Here is a 21,427-nt window from a genome sequence, read left to right on the forward strand (position 1 = left end):
ATCCACCTTTTCGAGGTTGAAGCGGCGCGGCTGCTCCCAGTGCCAGAACATCCATGGACGTGCCGAGCGGGGCCTTCGCCGTGTCGCTGCTCTCGCTGGCGTGGCAGCCCGACGGCGCCAATGCGAAGGCGGCGGAGCGCCAGGTCTGGGCCTTCGTGCAGCTCGTGCTGCCGCCGGATCAGCCGCTCGAGAGCGTCTGGTTCTCGGCGGAGGACGACAACATGGCCACCAGGAGCGTCTCCGTCTCGGCGCAGAGCGGCGGCCAGGCGCTGCCGCTGGACTACATCCAGAGCTCGAGGGCCGTGCCGCTCACGACCGAGGCCTTGCGGGAGCTGGTGCAGGCGCAGCTGCTGCTGTCGCTCCACTACGGGACGTCCAGAGCTCGAGCCACGGACTCGCTGCTGGGCAAGACGCTGGTGCCGCTGAGGACGGCGCTGCTGGGGCAGAGAAAGAGGCAGCAGGTGGAGCTCACTTGCCCCGGAGAGGTGTTTGTGCTGGATCTCGACGTTCAGTGCGACGTGGCGCTGGCGGACTTTTTGCTGGGCGCGAGGGTGCTCGAGCTGCAGTCGCCCAGTGTGGTGAACCTGCCTGTGGAGTGGACATTCCCGAATTGCATGAGCAACGAAGAGGCACTTCAGGTTTGTGCGGCAAGGGAACAGAACACTGCGTGTTATGAACTTGATATCACGCTGCCGCAGCTGGGGACGAAGGGTAGTGCTGGGGCTGATGCCGGAGGTGACGATGGAGCAGCGCCACCGTATCAGTTTGATGTGACGACGCTGAAAGGAGGGAAGTTGTGCTTCCAACCGGCTGTTGTGGACACTGGTAAGGGAAATGCAACGCTGGAAGTGGCTCAACTGCCTTCAGCTAGTGAATATCAGCAAGAAGAACGACTGGCTTCTCCGGTATCAACGCTATCAGGGGAGTGGAGCGTTCGGTTCCCGGGAACTACCGTAATATCTGTGCTGTATTTCAAGGTAAGAGGTCGTGTAATCTTCCAAGTCTCTAGTCCGTCAACGTATCTATAACAGCCCCCAACTAACTGGTCCGTTTCCCATAGACCGCCGTTGAACGTTTGACTGAATTTCTCAAAGTTGAGAAACATGTGGGTGGAGTACTACGACGCAGTCCCGCCGATAATTCTAACGGGAAGGCAATAGATGCCATTTCAGCAGACTTCCGTCTTCATTTGGACGCACTACTTACGCCTGGCATCACACAAATTGTACCAAAGTCCCCCCTACGGACCCTGTCGCCTGTGTCGCGGGCTTTTCTGGAGCAGGAATTAGCAGGCGCTACTACGAACGAAGACAAGAAAAAAATTCAAACTGCGCTAACAGACTACGATACAATTGTTCAGCAGGCAGTGGCCCTCACTACTACGGCGACAACAGCAGGTACACACATCGAAGTTGCTGTGGAAATAGTCCATACACCGCTCGTACTTCAGCCGCCGCAAGATGTAGAACCTCCATCCAAAACGATAAAAGAGCTGATACCTCCACGTGATTTGGAAGCTGAGAGTGAAGAGCGACGCGATATTTACGGAGACTTGCGAACAGAAATCCGCTTGGTCATTGCGAGTCTTTTACGTGAATATGAGAACGTGATTCGCGCTAGCGGCGATAAAAGACAAGGAGAAGATGATTATGCAGCCGATGCTCCAGCCTGTCGTGATGAGAAGAAACAGACACTTATTTACCGACTGAATACGCAGGGTGTGTATCACTCTTTTAAAGAAGCACTCAAGAAGCGAACCGTTCCCGTTATCCGTGAGATTTTCGCTCGTGCTGAGGTCGAGCCCCAGGAAAATGAAGATGATAGCCAAGCTCAACCGGACGAGAAAACAGTCGAAGAAAAAAAAAAGGAGCAGTTTGGCCAGCTCTACACGCTTCTCATGCAAGAAGTGAACGCAGTTCTCCATGAAACTTTCTACTCAGACTCGAATGCTCTTCTAGAGAAGGCACATGCAACGGTGGAGGGGCGCCCATCATTGAAGGATATTGCATCCGTGCTAGAAGTCTTGCGGCTCAAAACCGTGGAGAATGAGGTCAGCGGGGATTTGGAGAAGAGTGAGATGCTTCATTTGGACCGAATTGCGTATGCAGAGCAGCATGCTGCTCATACCCAGACGCGTCCAAAGACTCAAAATTCTGCTGCTGTGGATAAGGCAACCGGGTCTCAGTTACTCATGGGAGTTTGGTTCGATTACGCGCGTTTTTGCATTGCGCAGGCAAAACTTGAGAAGGCAGGGTCAGCATTGCAGCAGTGCTTGCGCCTCGACGCACATGCAATTCAAGCGCTAATCACTCTTGTGGCTGTGCAGTGTGAGCTTCGTGACTTCGCGCGTGTAGAACCTCTCGTGAAGACTGCTGTAGTGGAGGCTAGGGTCGGGGCACCAAAACACTCAAGAGAAGCTCTCGAGCAAAGTGCGTTGGCTCATGCTCTGCTCGCGTTTTTCTTTTCACAGTTTGAGGGACGAGATCCGACGGGAAACCTAACGGTGTTTGAGCTTCTCAAAGCTCAAGAGGTGCTGTCAAATATTACCGGAGGAGATAAACGCAAAGATGCTTCATGCGTGAGCGCTGTTTGGATATTTCTAGCGGAGTATGCACATGAGTGCAAATTATGGGGACTCACCCAGCGCGCTTTGCAACTAGCGGATACTCATTTGAAGTCGCGTGATGTAATCAATGGTGAGCTACGAGTGATAAAAAGAACCATGGAAGCTGAAGTCTGTCTACGGAACGGTGAGGATGAAGAGGACACTGGCAGTTCTCGTGCAATCAAACTACTACAAGAAGCATTAGAAATCGATGCATCTCACCCCGTTGCGTGGCTTACGCTCGGAAAGGTGTACCTTCAACAAGACTCGCAGACTAAAACAGCTATAGAGTGTCTGCAGCGCGCGCTGGAGCACCGCGGAGCCATGCACTCAGAACCTTTGCGCCTTGGGCTATACCTGCGGCTCGGTTTAGCACTTCTTCATTCCCAACAGTTCGATGCAGCTGAAACTACATTCCTATTAGCGTGCGACGAATTTCGTGTGGCTTCATCCTGGCTTGGTGTAGGAATTGCTTGCCTGCGCCTCGAGAAGTGGGAACGGTCTGAGATGGCTTTGTCGGAGGCCAACCGATTGGACTCTTCAAACCCCGACGTCTGGGCGTACCAGGCGCTGCTTGCTCTCACAGCCCACGGGGCAGTGAGTGCCCGTGATGAAAAGAACGCGCAGCAGCTTGTATCGCAAGCTCTTCGCAATAATTTGAGCAACCCGGCACTCCTTCGGGAACTCAGTAATGCCTTTGTTGCAATTGACCGTCTTGAGAGCGCGGAAAAATTGCTTCGTCGGTCATTAGCCTGCCAGGATTCGTCTCTCACGCGAAAAACGTTGGCGGATGTACTAGCCGCACAGAATTGTGCTGACGATGCACTTCGTCAGTATATCCAGTCACTCGACGTGGCAGAAGACGTCGGAGAGCGCTGCGCTCTCTTGGAAAAGTGTGCTCAATTGCTGACCACCCTAGGTAGACCAGAGGAAGCAAATGAGTACCGATCCATGGTAAAACAGTTGCAGACGGACAGTAACTAGCATTGATCACTTGAAAGGCGAGTAGATAATGTTATTCATCAGTTTTGGGATACATAGTGCCCACTTGAAATTCTTTGTTAGGCTACTAGTTGAAGCTGAGGTGCCGAGGGAGATGCAGGGGTCATTGTTCCTGTTTCCTCTTGAATCGGTTTTCGGGCAACGATATTGCTTAGGTAGCGATCGATGTTAGAGAGCCCCAGTAGCATTCCATCGTCGGGTGTATCGAGCGAAGCACTCATTTGGCAGTGCGCAAAGTCAATGAGGCGCACGTCTGCGTTTGGTGGGCCGTAACTTTGGTCTCCTTCGTAGATAAGAAGTAGCGAGGAGCCCCAACATCGCAGACCAGTGGTATTCGCCATGGTGCTTTTCAGCTGGCGAATCTTGGTAAGCAGTTCTTCCAGAGCGTTCCAGCGCAGCGAGGACCCGCTCGATAAGTACTGCAGCACATAGTTGAAGGACAATGTGTTAGCATCGTGGAGACAGGTAGATAAACAGAATTCGTACACACCGTCTCGAGTGCTGGCTCGATGTCTTCAGGCTTGAGCTGTCTTCCCCAAGCCTTGTCCCAAATTGTGTAGGTGCCGTCGCGTTCGTCGTAGATCTGCATGCCACAGAGCCGTAGCCCAAGGGCAAGCGACGTGGTGGCAGCGCACTTGGCTGTGTGGGATATGACCTTGGCCGGCGAGGCATCTTCACCATGCTGACGCGTGCCCATTTTGATGTCTAGAACGCAAGGCCTACGAAAGCTTCTGGTGAGGTCGCCCAGCACGAGGTAGTCTTTCGTGTTGCCACTTTCGGCACGTGTCAAAGCAGCAGGGCCGTCACCTTTTGCATTCTTCTTGTTCTTCTTCGCTCGCTCTTGCTTCCAGAGCTTCGCACTGTAGCCTCCTTCTGAGGTAGGCGGTGCCATCGGGTTGGACGCGCTGTACCTGCCCAGACGGCGTTTCTTCCCAAATGACCCTTTGCGCATTTTCTTGGGCGTGGTCATCGGCTCACTTGGGGCTAGTGGCTCCGTCGGGGGCGTCGAAGACGTCTGCGAAGAGGAGGGTGAAGTCGGAGACTGATTTGGCGTCGACGTCGTCAGCTCCACCTTGACTTTCCCTAGAAACTGCGGCACAAACGGCCGGAGCTGCGGGAATTGCGGAGCTAGTGCTTCGTAGAACTGGAGCTCGAGCGCGACGACCGGCTTGCACACGGAGCCTCCACCACTGCGCAAAAACGCCGTGTGGCCTCCCGCCTAGTACACAACGGTACAGTTGTTATTGGTTGATGGAAGAAGGCGAAGAGCGCTACATGTAGTACCTGGTGGTTGTACAGGTAGAACCTGGTTCCGTCCAGCGCCCGCGCGACGACCTCATTGGGGCCCACGAGCTCCTCGGCGTCGGCTGTAGTGGCGTCTCTCTTGTCGGCATCCTCGTCCTCCATCACGTGCGTGCGTACGTAGCTGCGAGTGCTCTGCGCCACCAACTTGCACGGCTGCGCTTCCAATCTCCTGTGCGCGTGTGTGGCGAGAATAAAAAGGAGCTGAGAAGGAGCGTCGACATGGCTGACAGGGGCTTTTCTTAGCTCGCCGGTAGATAATTATAAAGAGCGGAGAGCTGCCGCGGTGTACGAATCTCTTGGACGCTCCGCTCGCCTCGCCAAGCTAAGACTGGATCATACAGCTTCAACATGTGTAGCCATTCCGTTCGTCTGCCAAGTTGAAGGCTTGACACGTCATATGTCACTATCCTGTCACTGAAAAGAGGGAGAGGGGGTGCCCACTCGGCGCATTATTATCCCAACCGAAGCGAAGTTAGTTCAGCTGAGCCTCAGCCTCCGTCCGTCCGCGATGAATCTGTTCCGCCTGGTGGGCGACATGGCGCACCTGGCCAGCTTCCTGGTGCTGCTGCTCAAGCTGCTGGCGTCTCGCTCGGCGAACGGTGCGTGGCCCGCGCCCTTACTTACCTGCCGCGCGCGCCCTCTCTGTGGCTGACCGACTGGTGTTGTGCACAGGCATCTCCCTCAAGACGCAGGAGCTGTTCTTCCTGGTGTTCGTGACCCGCTACGTGGACCTGTTCTTCCACTTCGTGAGCGTGTACAACACCATCATGAAGCTGCTGTTCCTGCTCTTCTCGGGCGCCATCGTGTACGTCATCCGCTTCAAGGAGCCCTTCCGCAGCACGTACGACAAGTCGCACGACGCCTTCCTGCACCTCAAGTTCGCCGTGCTGCCCTGCGCGGTGCTGGCGCTCGTGTTCAACGAGCAGTTTGAGGTCTTCGAGATCCTCTGGACCTTCTCCATCTACCTCGAGGCCGTGGCCATCATCCCGCAGCTCATCCTGCTGCAGCGCCACGGAGAGGTGGAGAACCTAACCAGCAACTACGTCGTGCTGCTCGGCGCCTACCGCGGCTGCTACGTGCTCAACTGGATCTACCGCGCAGCCACCGAGACGTCCTACCACTTCATTTGGCTCATGTTCATCGCCGGCATGGTGCAGACGGCGCTCTACGTCGACTTCTTCTACTACTACGCTATCAGGTGCGCCCGCGCTCACATTTCTGCATTGGTTACTGTTTTCACTGACGTTTATGTGACCTTTTCTTAAAACGTCGGCTGGATCTTTTAGCAAATACCACGGCAAGAAGATGACGCTGCCCTCTTAAATTGCTATTGCTGCTGCGGAGTGAGGAGGAAGCAGGTTACTACAGTCAAGTCTACGCGTTGTACTTACGTATGAGCTGTGCTCAAGATGGAAGTGATGTTCCTCTGCCGTCTTGGCAGGGCTCGTGCGGCGTGTGTGAGATCAGTAGACGGATACCCAAAGGCAACAGAGGAGATAGAGTGTTGCTTTTTCGAGCGTCTTGTTTTTCTTTGTCGAGTATTGATTGAGCTTTCGTGTTCTTATCGTCGTTTCTCATCGTGTGCAAAGGGAACATTTGCCGCCCTCTATCCGTCCAGGAAGCTGAAATCGCAGTGCTTCGAGACGTGGTCCGCCGCCAAATCTATCCGCTCTACGTCCTCACATCGGATCTTGGCCGTGAACTGGGAGATCCGCGCTGTGATCGTGTAGCTGTCTGCCTTGTCGGGCGAGACGTAGATGCACGGGATGTTGTCCGCGTCGAGGCGTTGCGCCAGCTCAGCGCTTGGCGGGTTCCAGCCAGTGAGAATGAGACCAGACTTCAGGTTCTCGCCGTGAGAAGTGGACGCTTCCTGGTTGCCGATGATCGCGTCGATCACATCCTTGCGGCCGCTATGCTGTAGATGCCCGTCAAATAGCGTCAGTAAAAGAAAACCAACAAGCACCACCAGAGCATTGATATCACCGTGATGACGAGTTGGTTCGGGATTGCCTTGAAGAGGTTGCTATCATCCACAGGGGCCAGCGCTAGCCGGGTACTGCTGAAATAGCGCAGACTGGCATCTTTACCTACAGTCCGAAACAAGATGCAAAGATACGCCATGAGCGTTAATTGACAGCGAGCGGGATCACTGACACGTACCGGATACGAGTTCCGACTTGAGCAGTTTGGCGTAGTCCGCCATAGTCGGACAGGACAAGTCCTTCAGGTCTGGGATGCAGCCAACGAGCGGGATATCCCAGCGCTTCAGTGCTCGTGCGTAGTAGTCCTGCGTCAACACGAAATACACGTGAGTAAGCTCCAACCTCACGGGAATTGTCCACGATCTTCATCACAAACGCACCTTGATCATGTCCATCTTCACCGGGTTGACCTTGTTGAGGATCACGCCCCGTAGCCGAACGTTGTTCTGCTCGAGCATCTCTCGGTTCATCGCCAATTGGTCGAACGACGAGCCGAGTCCGCCCAGCGCCACGCAAACCGCGTCAATCTTTAGCTCCGCTGCAGTCGCACCACCACCAGCTAGCCCGTCAGCACACTACGCAACAACTCAAAGGCAACTCAATAGTCGCACCTGCAACTTGCGCGTTGTTGAGCTCGCAAATGGAGCCCACCCCCGTGTGGCCCGTGCCCTCGCAGATGAGGAAGTCGCTCTGCTCGTACAAGTTGCGGTGCGCGGCCTTGATGGAGTCCATGAGCTGCTGCGACGTGACCTTCCCGTCGATGAAGTCGCGCGTGAAGCCGTCGGGGAAGATGACGGGCGACATGTCCTTGTAATCCTGCACCAGCCCGAAGTGCTCCTTGAACAGGAACGCGTCCTGCGCAGCAGCCAGCCCCACCCGCTATCAGAACACTCACTACGCCCAGACACAGACACTTGCAGCGCACCTTGTCCACGCGCAGCCCGCCGCCCACCGCCACGTGCTGCTGGCCCACGGGTTTGCAATAGGCCACCTGCTTGCCGGAGCCCTGGAACTTGGCCTGCAGCGTCTTGACGAGCCCGAGGCTGAGCGTCGTCTTGCCCACGTGCTGGCCCGTGGACAGGACGAGCAGGTGCTTGGTCATCGCTGCTGCTGCTGCTGCTTGTGCTGCTGCCGCCTCTGCGCGTTCGCGAATGGGAGGCTGCCGCCGCACGCGCACGTCGAAGAAACAGCGAGCGTTAGCGCCGCGCTCGGCGTCGGCTCCGGCGTTTCAAGTGATGATGCGGCGTTGAAGGAGCAGCTGGCGGGCCAATCAGCGCGCGCGCAACCTGACTTTCCGCCAATAAGCGCGCGGGCAATTCAAACCTGCGGGCGCCACAGTGTCGCTCCGCAGAGCTGCAGCCATGGACGAGCTCGTGCGGTGCGTCGTGTGCTCCATGGACATGGCGCCCTGGAGCGTGGCGGACCGCGAGACGCACCTGAACGCGTGTCTGGACGCGCAGCGCGTCGACTGCCCCACGTGCGGCCAGGACCTCTCGCTCTGCGATGAGCGCCAGCGCGCGCAGCACGTCAACCTCTGCCTCGATCGGGCAGAGCAACAGCAGGCGTCAGTGGCGGTGGCTGTGCAGAGCGGAGACGTCTGCAAGGAGGAAGGAGAGGAGGAGGAAGAGGAGGAGGAGGAGATGCAGACGCAGGTGGCGGAGCTGACGCAGGTGCAGGAGGCGGAAGCGGCAGACGAAGACGAAGAGGAGGAGGACGAGGACGAGGAAGAGGCCGACGCCTACGACAGCGAGGGCGAGTGCGGCTACGTGTGCAAGATCTGCGGCGCCGACATGGCGGAGATCGATCTGATGCGGCGCATCCGCCACGTGAAGCAGTGCGGCCAGAAGTTCGGCGTGCGGCCCGGGGACATGGCGGAGGTGGAGCAGGCGGAGACGATCGCGGCGAGGCTGGAGAAGAAGGCGGAGCGCAAGAGCGCACCCAACGCGTTTGCCATCATGATGCAGTCGTCGTCGGGGAAAGTGTCATCTGCGGCTGCTGCTATGGGTAGGATGGGATCATCTCCGACTTGGGGGTCTTGGCTTTTGGTTCCAAGCTGATGTTGTTGGGTTTTGTTGCAGAGCGATCAAACGTATTCGACGTGTTGATGCGCGGCTCCAAGACGGCGGCTGTGCTCAACGCGAGGAAGCGGCCGGTGCCGTTCAAATTCACGCGCAAAGCAATTCAGCGACGACGTCTCTTGTATCCGGACTACAAGTGCATCCAAGGGACGAACCCGCCGTTCATTGTGGACGGGTTCCAATATGCTTGCAAGGAGAACTCGAGCATTTATTTTCTGACGCACTTCCACTCGGACCACTACGGAGGTCTCGGCAAGGTGAGCTCACTCATGACCGTGTCCAATTTGTGATCACGCTGATGTTATGTATGGTGCTCCTGGCAGAATTTCGACTGCGGCATCATATATTGCAATGAAATCACGGCAAAGCTTGTCGTCCAGGAGCTCGGAGTGCAAAGTAAATATGTTCACCCAGTGGGAATGAACACGCCTGTGCTCGTCGGGGACGTGCAAGTGACCTTTATGGATGCTAATCACTGCCCAGGGTCGGCTATCATCCTTTTCCGCCTGAAGGACGGCAAGACGTACCTGCACACAGGTGACTTCCGGTTCCACAGGAAAATGCTGGACTACCACGCGCTCCAACCCCACATTCCGACTGGAGATGAAAAGATTGACCACAACGGGAAGATCGTCGGTATCAATCGTCTGGATGGCGTGTATCTGGATACGACCTACTGCGACCCCAAGTACACGTTTCCAACCCAGCAAGTTGCGGTCAACCACGCGCTCGAGCTCATGGACAAGCACTTCAAGCAGGAGAAAGTGCTTTGCCTCTTTGGATCGTACACGATCGGAAAAGAACGGTTGTTCATGGAAATCGCGCGCAAGTTCCAGAAGAAAGTGTGTGTGTCCAAGGCAAAACTGAAAATTATAGAGACCTTCGGTTGGCCCTCCCAAGATATGCAGCTCTTGACAACTGAGCCCGCAGCGACCAAGTACGAAATGCATGTATTGTTTGTGGCAAGTGATTGGTTTGTCGTGGCTAACATGCTTACGTTGCTACTGTCTCGATGATAATAGCCTACACGTCGTTCGGATGCAAGACCTTCAGATGGACAATTTATCCGTTCTGCTGGCAAAGCACCGGCTTCGATTTCGGCGGATCGTAGCGTTTCGACCTACAGGCTGGACCTTCAGCGGCAAGAATCCACGATCAATCTCCAGTTGCTGCACGGACCCAACAGGCAAGATCCATGTGTATGGTGTTCCGTACAGCGAGCACTCGAGTTTTGCTGAGCTCTGCGATTTTGTTCAAGTTGTGAACCCCCATGCCATTATCCCGACGGTGCGCCAACTCCTCTTTCGATAACGTGTGCTATCTTAGCTGACGTTACATCGTTTCGCTTACTGTAGGTGAACTGCAGCAATAAGCGGCAAGCCACCAAGCAGGTGAACGTGTTGCGCCAGGTAGCATTCCACAATATATCGGTTCTGTTCAAACAACAACAAAAAGACATTAAGCAGCAACTGAAGGACCTCAAGCAAGAGCAGAAACAAGCTCGTGAAGCTCGCGAGGCACAAGGTACCGCCCACACGACCGGTGGTGGAGGACATCTCAATGCGCATTCGAATCGCTGCGAGCTGGAACCACGCACAACCGTGAATCCTAGTGTGATTGATTCGGTGCAGTAGCTGCGCCCACGTACATGTGGAGCCTGCATTATAGACAAAGTATTTACTCTGGAAAAAAGTATATTTCGAAAGCCACAATTTTTCTTTCAGCGAGAAAGACAGCATAGTTCAAGTTCTTCCACGCACCTTGTCGCATTGATTGATGGTTTTTGACGACAAGAGATTCAAAACCCAGAATTCGAGAACACCGAGAAGTTCACGAGCTCCGGCGCCACCGAGACTCTCTCACTTTAGGATTTTACTCCTTCCGAGCAAGCCACCTTGCTTATCCAACTCCAGCACCAACTCCAGCACCAACATCACCAACCTCCATAAACTCAACCATGGCTTCGAACGGGTCTGTTCGCCGTCTTGTTACCATGTTCGAGTCCCGCGTCGCCGCCGTCCGCACGGCAACACGCGCCCCCGCAGCGATCAGCCGCAGCCGGGTCCACGCTTTAGTCCGGTTCTACGGACCCACGTCAACCATCGCTTCAACCTCAATTGAAGCAATCGACGCGGTCCGCTTCGCCGCGTTCTCGAACCCTCATGACCCAGCGGCGGCAGCGGACATCGACCCACGCTGGTCGATCCAAGTAATCGACTCCGCTCGGTTCGCGGAGTTCCAGAATCCACACGCAAGCTCCGAAATCAATTTCAGTGTTGCTCGTCGTGCAGCTTCGTGCCTCGCCTCGGACCAGCACAGCCTCGACAACGAACCGGAAGCAGCCATCGTCGAGCTCGAGCAGACTCGTTCAGCCGAACCATTCTTCACTGCGGACAATGGACCTCAAGCCCCACAGTTTGACAACAGCAAGTGGAGTGTCAAAGGTGACAAGAACGATTTCAATCGCCTTCAATACGCGGCTTCTGCTGCAGTTCCTCGCAGCGCCGCTGACCGAAGCCAAACCATCCTGGATACAACGAACAAGTTGGCTTTCAAGGAGCTGCAGAAGCCCAATCCAGGTGAGGACGTTGACGATAAGAGTTACAGCCAACTCCTACAAGTACAGGAGGTTACAGCTCTGCTTCGACGAACGACTCCTGCTGCTGCCGTCGTTGAGCCCCTGCCTTTGCTGAAACCGCGGCCGCTTCGCGCGTCAACGTCGCGAGTCCGGCCCCAGCACACCAAGTCTCGACTCTTCGACTTCAAGCACAACTCGACCTTCGTTCGGCAATGCGCACAAGCAAGACAGCGTCGCGCCGCCGCAGCAGCCACACCGAGAAACCCAACCTGGAAGCTGTGAGTGCGCGCAGTAACTTAGTACTAGTACAGTAGATGTAGCGAGTTCTTGATCATGTACAAAACACTTCTTGCATTCGACGCCTAGAATCCACGAAATCCACTCGTGCTGATCTGTGCAATCTTCAAGCACACGCGAGCAATAATGGTTCTGAGCTTGCGTCTTCAGGAGCGCGAGAGGAGGTGGTTGCTGGCAAATCTTCAACTGCAGGCCAGGGGTGGTGCTCTGATCCTCTGTGCGAGTCGAACCGAAGTCATTCTTGGTCATCCTTTGGTAACGTATTTGTTGGGATTCGGCCAAGCGTCGCATTCGATACCGAGCGATGGCGTCTCGAGGCCGCGCAGCGGAGAGTCAAGTCCTCTCCTTGGACTCCACCGAGCCAGGACGACCCCCATCGAGCGCGGGCTCCTCTCGACCCAACACGTCCGGCGGCAGGTCCAAGAAGCCCAAGCTCAGCGAGTTCCGCCAGTATCTGGAGAAGGAGGAGCTGCCACTGCTCATCGAGACGCGCCACGGCGTGCGCCGCGTGACGTGGACCGCGAGCCTGGAGCAGCTCGACTTCGCGCACTTCCTGCCCATCTGCCTCAGCGGCCTGCAGGAGAAGCTCGAGCCGTACCCGTCCTTCGCCTTCGACGCCGCCATGGGGCTTTTGGAGAGCAGCCGGCGCGACACGCGCGTGCTCAAGGCCCTGCCCCAGGTGGTGCAGCAGCTCAAGAGCGCCCTGGGCACGCGCGAGAAGGCCGTGGTGCACCGCGTTCTGCTGGTGCTACAGCAGTTGGTGGTGTGCGAGGGCGTCGGCTCCGCGCTGGCGGACTACTACCGCTCGCTGCTGCCGCTGTGCAACATCCTGCAGGACAAACACCTCGGCACCGGAGACAGCGCCACGAAGGAGCTCGTGGCCGAAGCGCTGGAGACCATGGAGGCCTACGGCAGGGACGACGCGCACTTGATGATCCAGCAATACGTCCCGGCGTTCCAGAGCTGCTGCGGGGCGTGAGACCTGTCACGGGGTTAGAGCAGTCGTGGCTGGCGATAGCAAGACTAGCTCGGACTCTATGCACAAGAATCGTATTGCAGGCGGCTCAGGCTCGCACCTTCCTCACCAAATACACTCTGCATCTCCGCGACTCGCTGTTATCTACAGAGCGCTTGGCCTAAATGCGGGAGCGCGGGTGGCGGTAGTCACGCATCTCCTTAGGCAGCGACGTCGAGACCAGGTCCTCGAGGCTGTGGATGCCGTACTTGTTGGGCGCACCTGTACGCCACAGCTCGCGGGCGTTCAGCTGACCGTCCGGGTTCAGGAACTCCACGCCCATGTACTGCTGATGCCAGCGGATCATGAAGTCGATGCGCGGCGTCGGGAAGTTGCCCAGCATTTCGGCCATGTTCTTCAGGATGCACAGGCCGTACGGAATGTCCTCCCAGAACAGGCGCGAGTTGAGCGCGGGCTGGAACTGGCCCTTGGACACCTCCGTCAGCGGCGTCGCGCAGCCGGCATAGCCCAGGTTCGTGCGGAAGATCTGCAGCAGCGACGACCGGTCGGACACGTCCTTGCCGTAGTGTTTCACCACGCGGTCGCCCATGGGCAGCACGTCCGACAGGTCCAGAGCGGGGAAACGCTGCAGCAGCGCGTACTTCACCTGCTGCAACTCGTTGTCCAGCATCGTCAACTGCTCCGCGGAGAACTCGTCGAAGTCGGCGTCTGCGGCAAAGAAGCAAGGACGGAAGGTGTTAACCTCAAATGAGAACCAGCAGCAGCATCCCGTCCGCTGCAATACGTACACAGCGTGAGACCCTCGCGCTTCTTGAGCTCCTCGTGGGTGTAGCTGCGCTTGCCGTCCCAGTCGCGGAAGATGGCGTAGTAGCGCGCCGGGTGGATGATCTGGTTGGACGGCGTGAGCGTCAGATTCAGGAAGTTGGCTACCGTCTTGCACGGGATGTCGAACAGCGTCTGCATGAGTGCTGCCGCCTCCTGCTTGCGCTCCACCGGGTAGCACGCCACGTAGAGGCATTGCTTGGGGCCGATGATGCGGCACTTGTGGCTGCAGTCGAAGCCCAGTCGTCAGTGCTACGATACGAGATCTCTTCTCTAGCAGCAGCAGCAGTCAACTCACCCGTATTCCGTGGCCTTGCAGATCCACGGGATGTTCTGCAGGCCGAAGAGCTGTACAGCGGCAGCAGCAGCAGCACCAACAACCAGAGGTCAGTCAACCAGTCCACACTCTACGAACTACTTGTCAGCGCGCACCAGGTCCACGTTGGCGAGCGTCTCCTCGCCGAGCGCCTTCTTGGCGGCCCAGTCGAAGCCGCCCTGCGCGAAGAGCGCGCCCAGCTTGACCCCCTTCTTGAGGTAGGGCGCCACGTGCTCCAGGATGGCCGGGTGCGCGTTGGCGGGCGCCGCCACGATCACCACGTCGGACTGCGGGATCACGTGCTTGGCGTGCTTGGACACGAGGCTCAGGCGGCCGGTCATGACGCCCTTGGCCTCCCAGCTGCTGCCGGCCGTGCTCAGCTCCAGCGTCTGCGCCCAGCGCTCCGGCTGGCGCGTCAGCACCTGCACGCGCACGCCGTTGGACGCCAGGTACGCGGCCGCCACGTGCGCGCCGTTGCCGCCGCCGCAGATGGTCACGACGCCCACGCCCGCGGCGGCGGAGGGGACGCGCTGCTTGAGCTCGGCGCGTGCGGTGGCCACGGAGAGGGTCATGGCGGGGAGGGAAGGGGTGGAGGGGAGCGCTCTGCTGCTTGGGATGCGAAGATCGAATGACGTTTCTATTGGTCGAGGCACCGGCACGCCCTCTGTAAGCTGCTGGCCTCGACAAACAAGTAACAGCGACTTGTCTATAGCAGGTGATATATCGCGATTAAAGACTGTAATTGTATGCAGTGACTTCGGGTGCTGTAGCCGAGACGATATAGCTGATAAGGTTGTACAGGAGAATCAAAGCCCGTTTAATCTGATACTTTGACGGGTGTGGGACGGAGCATGCGAAGAGGCAAGAACTCAGGTTGCTTGGTCTACACGGACATTTGCTATTTGTCTTCCACTAGAGATCGCCTTCCAGCTAGTGGAGCAGCACGGACGCCTGCTGGTGCGTCTCGGCCGTCACGCGGATTGCGAACAGCTCGTTGAGCTCGTCCTTGCTGAAGGCGAAGGCCACGGCCTTGTCGATCTGCTCGATGGCGCGCGAGTACTCCTGCATCGCCATGTACACCTGCGCCAGGTGGCAGTACGCGAACTTGGAGCGCGGACACATCTCCACGGCCTTCTCGAACAGCGCTAGCGCCTGGTGGCCGTACTCCGTGCCCTTCTGCACCAGCAGGTTGCCCTGGTTGATGTAGGCCATCGGGTACGACGGGTCCAGCTCGATCGCCTTTTCGAACATCTCCTCCACGGTCTTCAGGTCCACCGTGCTGCCTGGGGCCTGCAGCATCTGCATGTACGTCTCGCCGAGGTAGTTGTAGATCTCCGGTACCTCGGGCGTGATGCGGGCCGCAGAGGTAAGGTACTCCACGGCGCCCTGGAAGTTGCCGTTGCGCGCGTGGGTCACGCCAAGCTGGATGTAGGCCATGGCAAAATCAGGCGCGATGGTGATGCACCTCTCGAGGTCGCTCAGCGCAGCAGCCATCGACGACTCGTTGCTCGTTCCGTCCGGTGACACGTCGATCGAGTGGAGCTGGCCGCGGTGGAAATACGCCGTGGAGCACTCCGACTTCTCGGCCAGCGCCTTGTCGAACCACTCGAGCGCCTTCTTGAGGTCCTTCTGGTCGAAGCAAAGGCCGCCCATGCGGATCTTGGCGAAAATGGAGTGCGGCTTGGCAGCAAGGGCCTCCTCGAACGACTTGCGAGCGAGCTCGAACTCGCCGCGCAGGTGGTGGTACGTGCCGTTTTCAATCTGAGCCGTGTAGTACGCCTCCTCGTCGGGCTTGACGAGCTTGCAGGCGGCCTCCAGGTCCTTCGCCGCCATGTCGTACTCCTTCTCCTTCTTCAGCGCCAGTCCACGCTTCGTAAGTAGCAGACCGCGCTGCTGCCGGGTGTCATCGCCAGCCTCGAGAGCCTCCAGCTCCGCCGTGTACTCCTCCGAGGACTTTTGCGCCACGATATCGTTCTCGTCGTCGCTCGGGTGGAAGGATGAGTAGTACGACGTGACGAAAAACTGGTCGGGCAGGTACCGTTTGGGGTTCTGCTTGTTCTGCTGGGCGTCCTCGATCTCCTTGACGGTGATGTCGTTGTGGATGCGGCTGATCTCCTGGGCCAAGTTCTCGTCCACCTGCTCCTGCTTCTCCTCCGAGATGACCAGCAGACACACGTAATCCACGAGCGAGCCGCGCAGGTCTCCCGTGCTGGCGCGGGCCTTGGCGCGGCGCAGGTAGGACTTGGGGTGCCTCTTGTCCAGCTGCAGGGCCTTGGAGCAGTCGGCGATGACGTCCTCGAAGTCCTGCAGCTTCTCGTAGGCCGCGGCGCGGTTCGAGTACATGACCTTGAGGTTGCGGGCGTCCAGCGGCTGCTGCAGCTCGCACTTGGCGATGGCGGCGGAGTAGAGCTCCACGGCGCCGTCGTAGTCCCCGGCCTTGTACTTCTTGGTGGCCAGCGTGGCCTCCTGCTCGCCCACGTTGGCCGCGGGCGCGGGTGCGGGCTTGGGGGCGGGGGCCTCGACCGCCTTCTTCGTCTCCTGCTGCTGCGCCTGCGCCTTGGGGGCGGTAGTCGCTGTCGCCACCTGCGGCTGCTTCACATCCTCGATCTGCTTGTGCTGGCGCTTGCGGAAGACCCCGAACGCCACGAAGGCGCTGATCGTGGCCAGCGACGCCAGCACTGCCAGCTGCAGGAACGCGCGCTGCTCCATCTCTGGTGGCCGCACGTCCGATCCAGATACAAAAGTCAAAATAAGCCCCGAGTAATCGCGAAAGGGGGCGTTAGAAACGTTTCTAACAGCGGACATCGTCGTCACAAGACAGGCCTGAGTGGAGTGCGAGCAGGCTGCATTTCGTCGTGTGTTTGAGCGCCGAAGAAGATTCAGGTCGGCGCTCACAACACAACGCCGCAACCCGAAGAAGTTCATGAAAGTACCGTCTATTAGCCGATTCTTCACCAACATAACGTTTTGGACGTAGTATTATTAGTGAACCAACAATCCGGCTGAGGCACTCGAGTGCTTCGTCAGGTAAGCCGGGGTTACTTGCTGGTGGCGGGAAGCTGCTGGCCCAAGTAGACAGCGTATTACTTTACTGCACTGAGATGAAACGATCGTGTTTTGCTCGAGCGCCACTTCACTACTAAGTACAGTATTGCAGATACTAGCACATTACACGACCAGTGCTAGCAGCAACTAAAGCAACTAAATGCATGTACCAGGTACTCCACCGCTCGATTCTTCGACTGCGTCGTGCTAGTGGTTCGATCTTTTACATGTACTACCTCATCACAACCGAAGAATCGGGCGATGGAGAGCCTAAGGTATTTAGTGCACTCATGTAACCGAACGGTGACCTGTACCAATGATCAGCACTTTGTTTGGATCTTCTGATTGTTTCACGAAGCTTTTCAAGTTTAATCCAAGTTTCTAGTGGCGAGGCAAGAAATTGTGGAGGCACAACGTGCATATGCTGACGGCAACGCAGTAATACATATGTTCGCTAGCCCGATCGACCCTGTGAGTCTCGCGGGTCGACAACGTAGGAGCAAAGAAAGCTTCCGGCTCGTTGTCGCTCTCGTTGTGATCGTTGCGCACTTGCGATACTCCAGCTGCTTTTGCGGTGGTGGAGTGATTTGCCTCGCACTAACGGATTCAAGAATTTGGCTGTTCTCCGGATCTGTAGTGTTGGAATTCCAACACTACAGATCCGGAGAACTATATAAGAGAATTGATCAAAATCGACAAAATAACTGTTTTGCATTTTGGATAGACTGCGGGAGCAGCATCAGAACAGATACTTTCACTATATCGCATTTGAGCTACATGTATTACATGTAACGCCAAACAATCGCAGTGAAGTAGAAAAAGCATGATCTGACGAGGCAACGAAGTAAGCGTAAGAGGCACAACGTGCATATGCTGACGGCAACGCAGTAATACATATGTTCGCTAGCCCGATCGACCCTGTGAGTCTCGCGGGTCGACAACGTAGGAGCAAAGAAAGCTTCCGGCTCGTTGTCGCTCTCGTTGTGATCGTTGCGCACTTGCGATACTCCAGCTGCTTTTGCGGTGGTGGAGTGATTTGCCTCGCACTAACGGATTCAAGAATTTGGCTGTTCGGATCTGTAGTGTTGAATTCCAACACTACAGATCCGAGAACTATAAGAATTGATCAAAATCGACAAAATAACTGTTTTGCATTTTGGATAGACTGCGGGAGCAGCATCAGAACAGATACTTTCACTATATCGCATTTGAGCTACATGTATTACATGTAACGCCAAACAATCGCAGTGAAGAAGAAAAAGCATGATCTGACGAGGCAACGAAGTAAGCGTCACTGCAAACGAAGTTTAATTAAGAATCGTGGAATAGAAGTGGTAAAACCTTGCATTGCCGTGACAGTTTTCCGCTACGAATCCCGAGTGACGATGACATTGCCGCCTATGACACCGGTTCAAGTCCCCAAAGCGCCTGAGCAAAGCCATTCTCGGTTGACGAATATTCCCTAGGTTTCTGCGTGAAGCCATTTCTATCGTGTTTCTAACGTTTTTACGGGACTTCGCGTAATTACGCCATCTGATAACCAATGACTGGCGCGTGGGTCCGAGCCTTTTGGCTGGTGGCGAAGTGTCGAGTCCATGTCGGTTCAAGGGCAGGCAGCGGCGCATTCCCCAACAGTGCAGTGATCCATCGGTCGTGAGCAAGTTACCTAGAAGAATGTCGGACGCCGCCGTGAACCCCAAGGCCTACCCGCTCGCGGACGCCAAGCTGACCGTGTCCATCCTGGACCTGGTGCAGCAGGCCACCAACTACAAGCAGATCAAGAAGGGCGCCAACGAGGCCACCAAGACGCTGAACCGCGGCATCTCCGAGTTCATCGTCATGGCCGCCGACACGGAGCCCCTGGAGATCCTGCTGCACCTGCCGCTGCTATGCGAAGACAAGAATGTACCATACGTGTTCGTGCCCTCCAAGGTCGCCCTGGGCCGCGCTTGCGGCGTGTCGCGCCCCGTGATCTCCGCCTCGATCACGTCCAACGACGCCTCGCAGCTGGGCCCGCAGATCCAGAGCATGCGCGAGCAGATCGAGCAACTCCTAATTTAAGCGCCTCGACTGACTGCCAGCAGGCGGTCTGCCGGTGCGTGCAGCGTCAGAGTCGTCTAGGCTCCGGCGTGGCACGGCCGACAGACTTTTTGGTGCGCTGCTAGTCAAGTGCACAAATATCTGCTGAAATGCCATCACAACCCACGCATTTTGCGCTGTTCCTACCACTCTATTGCTCCTTTAATGTGTTTCCTTTCTGCGAATACATTTGCTTTGGTTGTCGTGCCGGGTCTAACTTGCATTCATCAGAACGTACTCGCGCGTGCTCTCGCCGAACTTGAGCACGTCCTTCTCGCGCAGCTCGATGTAGCGCGAGCCCTCGATTTTGTGACCGTTTAGGAACGTCGAGTTGGTGCTGTTGAGGTCCATGATGTACGGCCGCACCTCCTGCGTGAAGCCGAGGCCGTCCTCTGTCTCCTTCTGGTACATCCGGTACTGCAGCACCGCGTGTTGCTTGGAGCACGACGGGTGCTCCGTCAGGATGTCGGCCACAGCCTTGTCGCGTCCGATGAGGAACGCGCTCTTGCGATGCACGTGGAGCGTCGCTGCATCGAGGCCACACACGAACCACCAGCAAGTTAGTGCCCAACTTGCAAACCTGTTCCGCCATTCAGCGTCCGCACCGATGTTCTTGTCGTCCTTGAACACGTAGAACCGGTAGCGCTTGGTCGGCTGGCGGGCCTCGGGCGGCTCCGAGAACTTCATGACCACGCCGTTCTGCATGTTGCCCGTGGCCTGGTCCTTGGCCAGCGCCCCCGTGAGGCCGAAGTTGGGCTTCTCCACCTCCACGGGCTCCTCCTCCTCGTCCTCATCCTCCTGCTTGCCCCACCTGCAGCCGCAGCAACACGCAGACACACACACAGGCACACAGACCCTTTAGCTCCGCGTCCAGCATAGACCACCGCTCATTCGCAGCCAGCGACGCACTGGACCAGGTGCGAGAAGTCGCGCGTCTTCTTGTCCTCGTTGCGCCGGGCCCGCGGCGGCTCCCGCTCCTCGCGCCTGCTGCGCCGAGGCGGCGATCTGGATCTGGACCTGGATCTGGATCTCCCTCTCTCCTGCCAGCGACTGCGGCGCGGCGGAGACCGAGAGCGCGAGCGGCGGCGACGGCGCTCCATGACCCGAGCTGGAAGTTAAAAAGTGAGAGGCCCTCTACAAACGAATTCACTCGGGGTTTCTATACGGGGAATTTCCAATTTGGTCAGGTGTTTGATTGGGAATTTGCAATTCGGTCAGGCGTTTGCTATTCGGTCAGTACTTGCGAAACTTAGAATTATGACACTCCTAAAAATTAGAATAGCTAACCTGCAGCCATGCAACCGACGCCCATCCACCACTCCACAACATATAGCATGGAAGTCATGGGCCTACCGGAAACCTCACCCTCATCATTGCCGCTGAAGCAGACCCGCGTGTTGCTCACACTGCTCATCAATTTGCTCGCCAAGGGCTACTCGAGCACAAACGCGAGGGTCTCAAGGGGATTATGGCGGTCACTGCTTCATCAGCTAGCTACCCCTTAAGCATCAAAAAGAATAGACCATTCGATTGATCGACCCCGGCAACGGTTAAGGGGTTAAGTGGAGCAGTTTTGATTAATGTAATTCAAGTAGAAGTAATTGCGAAGCTAAAGCTACCTAGGACCCAGGTGACGATGTAGTTCCAGTTGTCGTCTTCTTTCGCAGGTCCGAATGTTGTGACCCCTTTCGCGACAGCGTGAGCAGACGATCGGCGAGTCGTCGGGTATACATTCTCCTCGGCTGCGTACCCGGTTTTTTTTTTTTTTTGGGGGGGGCGAGTGTGATTGAGGACCTTCTGTCGTGCCAGCACCGATTGCCGACTCGATATCTATAGGGATCATCGAGTTGGCGAAGATGGCTTGTAGGCATCCATAGCGATAATAGGGTGCAACTGAAGTGAACACCGACAAATGCATATTTTGGAGCGCAGCACAGCCGTGCACGCATGGGCATTGATACTCCGCCCAACGACCACAGGTGCAATGATTCGCATCTGTAGTGGCGGGCTATAGGACCAAGCCTTGTCCACGAGCACTGGGCCGCACAGAACGTGAGGCCAAGCTGGTATAGGTGTTTAGAGGACGAGGAACCTTCTAATGCTGTAGGAGATACATTGTAGCAAGATCAGTTAGTTTACATTCTACTTCGTAGGAGAGAGCAATAGAAGAAGGTTTACCTGGAAGCGCCAGCTTCCCTCACGTGTGTTCAAGACCGGAACCCACTACAAAGATATCTTTAGTTGCAAAGGTTGCGACTGAACACGAAAACAAGAACAATGGCTTCGACCCAAGTGAATGAAGCGCAGAACGCTCGTCATGCTGACGAGCAAACCGGAAACGG

The 21,427-nt window shown here is 56.6% G+C and overlaps 10 protein-coding genes across 10 annotated transcripts; 5 read left to right on the forward strand and 5 right to left on the reverse strand.

Moving 5' to 3' along the window:
- Positions 1-53: 53 nt before the first annotated feature.
- IUM83_14404 (Tetratricopeptide repeat-containing domain) lies at positions 54-2,354 on the forward strand (the record flags this gene model as incomplete). Its single annotated transcript, XM_067939149.1, has 4 exons — positions 54-977; positions 1,061-1,105; positions 1,718-2,253; positions 2,327-2,354. 4 exons carry the CDS (start codon positions 54-56, stop codon positions 2,352-2,354), a joined length of 1,533 nt encoding a protein of 510 aa, XP_067787733.1.
- A 1,312-nt stretch (positions 2,355-3,666) lies between these two features.
- Positions 3,667-5,014, reverse strand: IUM83_14405 (Inositol hexakisphosphate kinase 3; the record flags this gene model as incomplete). The annotated part of the gene is made up of 3 exons (XM_067939150.1): positions 3,667-4,026; positions 4,098-4,826; positions 4,892-5,014. The coding sequence occupies 3 exons, from the start codon at positions 5,012-5,014 to the stop codon at positions 3,667-3,669; spliced, it is 1,212 nt and encodes a 403-aa protein (XP_067787732.1).
- Positions 5,015-5,420: 406 nt separating this feature from the next.
- Positions 5,421-6,235, forward strand: IUM83_14406 (ER lumen protein retaining receptor; the record flags this gene model as incomplete). The annotated part of the gene is made up of 3 exons (XM_067939151.1): positions 5,421-5,511; positions 5,585-6,110; positions 6,199-6,235. The coding sequence occupies 3 exons, from the start codon at positions 5,421-5,423 to the stop codon at positions 6,233-6,235; spliced, it is 654 nt and encodes a 217-aa protein (XP_067787731.1).
- Positions 6,236-6,518: 283 nt separating this feature from the next.
- On the reverse strand, positions 6,519-7,996 carry IUM83_14407 (P-loop containing nucleoside triphosphate hydrolase; the record flags this gene model as incomplete). Its single annotated transcript, XM_067939152.1, has 6 exons — positions 6,519-6,827; positions 6,896-6,999; positions 7,073-7,199; positions 7,275-7,432; positions 7,506-7,749; positions 7,820-7,996. The coding sequence occupies 6 exons, from the start codon at positions 7,994-7,996 to the stop codon at positions 6,519-6,521; spliced, it is 1,119 nt and encodes a 372-aa protein (XP_067787730.1).
- A 259-nt stretch (positions 7,997-8,255) lies between these two features.
- IUM83_14408 (DNA cross-link repair protein) lies at positions 8,256-10,606 on the forward strand (the record flags this gene model as incomplete). The annotated part of the gene is made up of 6 exons (XM_067939153.1): positions 8,256-8,898; positions 8,973-9,229; positions 9,296-9,368; positions 9,456-9,909; positions 9,995-10,259; positions 10,328-10,606. 6 exons carry the CDS (start codon positions 8,256-8,258, stop codon positions 10,604-10,606), a joined length of 1,971 nt encoding a protein of 656 aa, XP_067787725.1.
- A 1,545-nt stretch (positions 10,607-12,151) lies between these two features.
- IUM83_14409 (Parkin coregulated gene protein) lies at positions 12,152-12,826 on the forward strand (the record flags this gene model as incomplete). Its single annotated transcript, XM_067939154.1, has 1 exon — positions 12,152-12,826. The coding sequence occupies one exon, from the start codon at positions 12,152-12,154 to the stop codon at positions 12,824-12,826; it is 675 nt and encodes a 224-aa protein (XP_067787724.1).
- A 157-nt stretch (positions 12,827-12,983) lies between these two features.
- On the reverse strand, positions 12,984-14,533 carry IUM83_14410 (octopine dehydrogenase; the record flags this gene model as incomplete). Its single annotated transcript, XM_067939155.1, has 4 exons — positions 12,984-13,531; positions 13,612-13,871; positions 13,944-13,993; positions 14,078-14,533. The coding sequence occupies 4 exons, from the start codon at positions 14,531-14,533 to the stop codon at positions 12,984-12,986; spliced, it is 1,314 nt and encodes a 437-aa protein (XP_067787660.1).
- Positions 14,534-14,891: 358 nt separating this feature from the next.
- IUM83_14411 (Mitochondrial import receptor subunit TOM70) lies at positions 14,892-16,670 on the reverse strand (the record flags this gene model as incomplete). The annotated part of the gene is made up of 1 exon (XM_067939156.1): positions 14,892-16,670. One exon carries the CDS (start codon positions 16,668-16,670, stop codon positions 14,892-14,894), a length of 1,779 nt encoding a protein of 592 aa, XP_067787661.1.
- Positions 16,671-18,680: 2,010 nt separating this feature from the next.
- On the forward strand, positions 18,681-19,067 carry IUM83_14412 (ribonucleoprotein-associated protein; the record flags this gene model as incomplete). Its single annotated transcript, XM_067939157.1, has 1 exon — positions 18,681-19,067. One exon carries the CDS (start codon positions 18,681-18,683, stop codon positions 19,065-19,067), a length of 387 nt encoding a protein of 128 aa, XP_067787662.1.
- A 231-nt stretch (positions 19,068-19,298) lies between these two features.
- Positions 19,299-20,185, reverse strand: IUM83_14413 (Smad nuclear-interacting protein 1; the record flags this gene model as incomplete). Its single annotated transcript, XM_067939158.1, has 3 exons — positions 19,299-19,612; positions 19,691-19,896; positions 19,995-20,185. The coding sequence occupies 3 exons, from the start codon at positions 20,183-20,185 to the stop codon at positions 19,299-19,301; spliced, it is 711 nt and encodes a 236-aa protein (XP_067787663.1).
- Between the last annotated feature and the right edge of the window lie 1,242 nt (positions 20,186-21,427).

Source organism: Phytophthora cinnamomi (genome assembly GCF_018691715.1).
Source record: "Phytophthora cinnamomi strain GKB4 chromosome Unknown Contig58, whole genome shotgun sequence".
NCBI lineage: Eukaryota > Oomycota > Peronosporomycetes > Peronosporales > Peronosporaceae > Phytophthora > Phytophthora cinnamomi.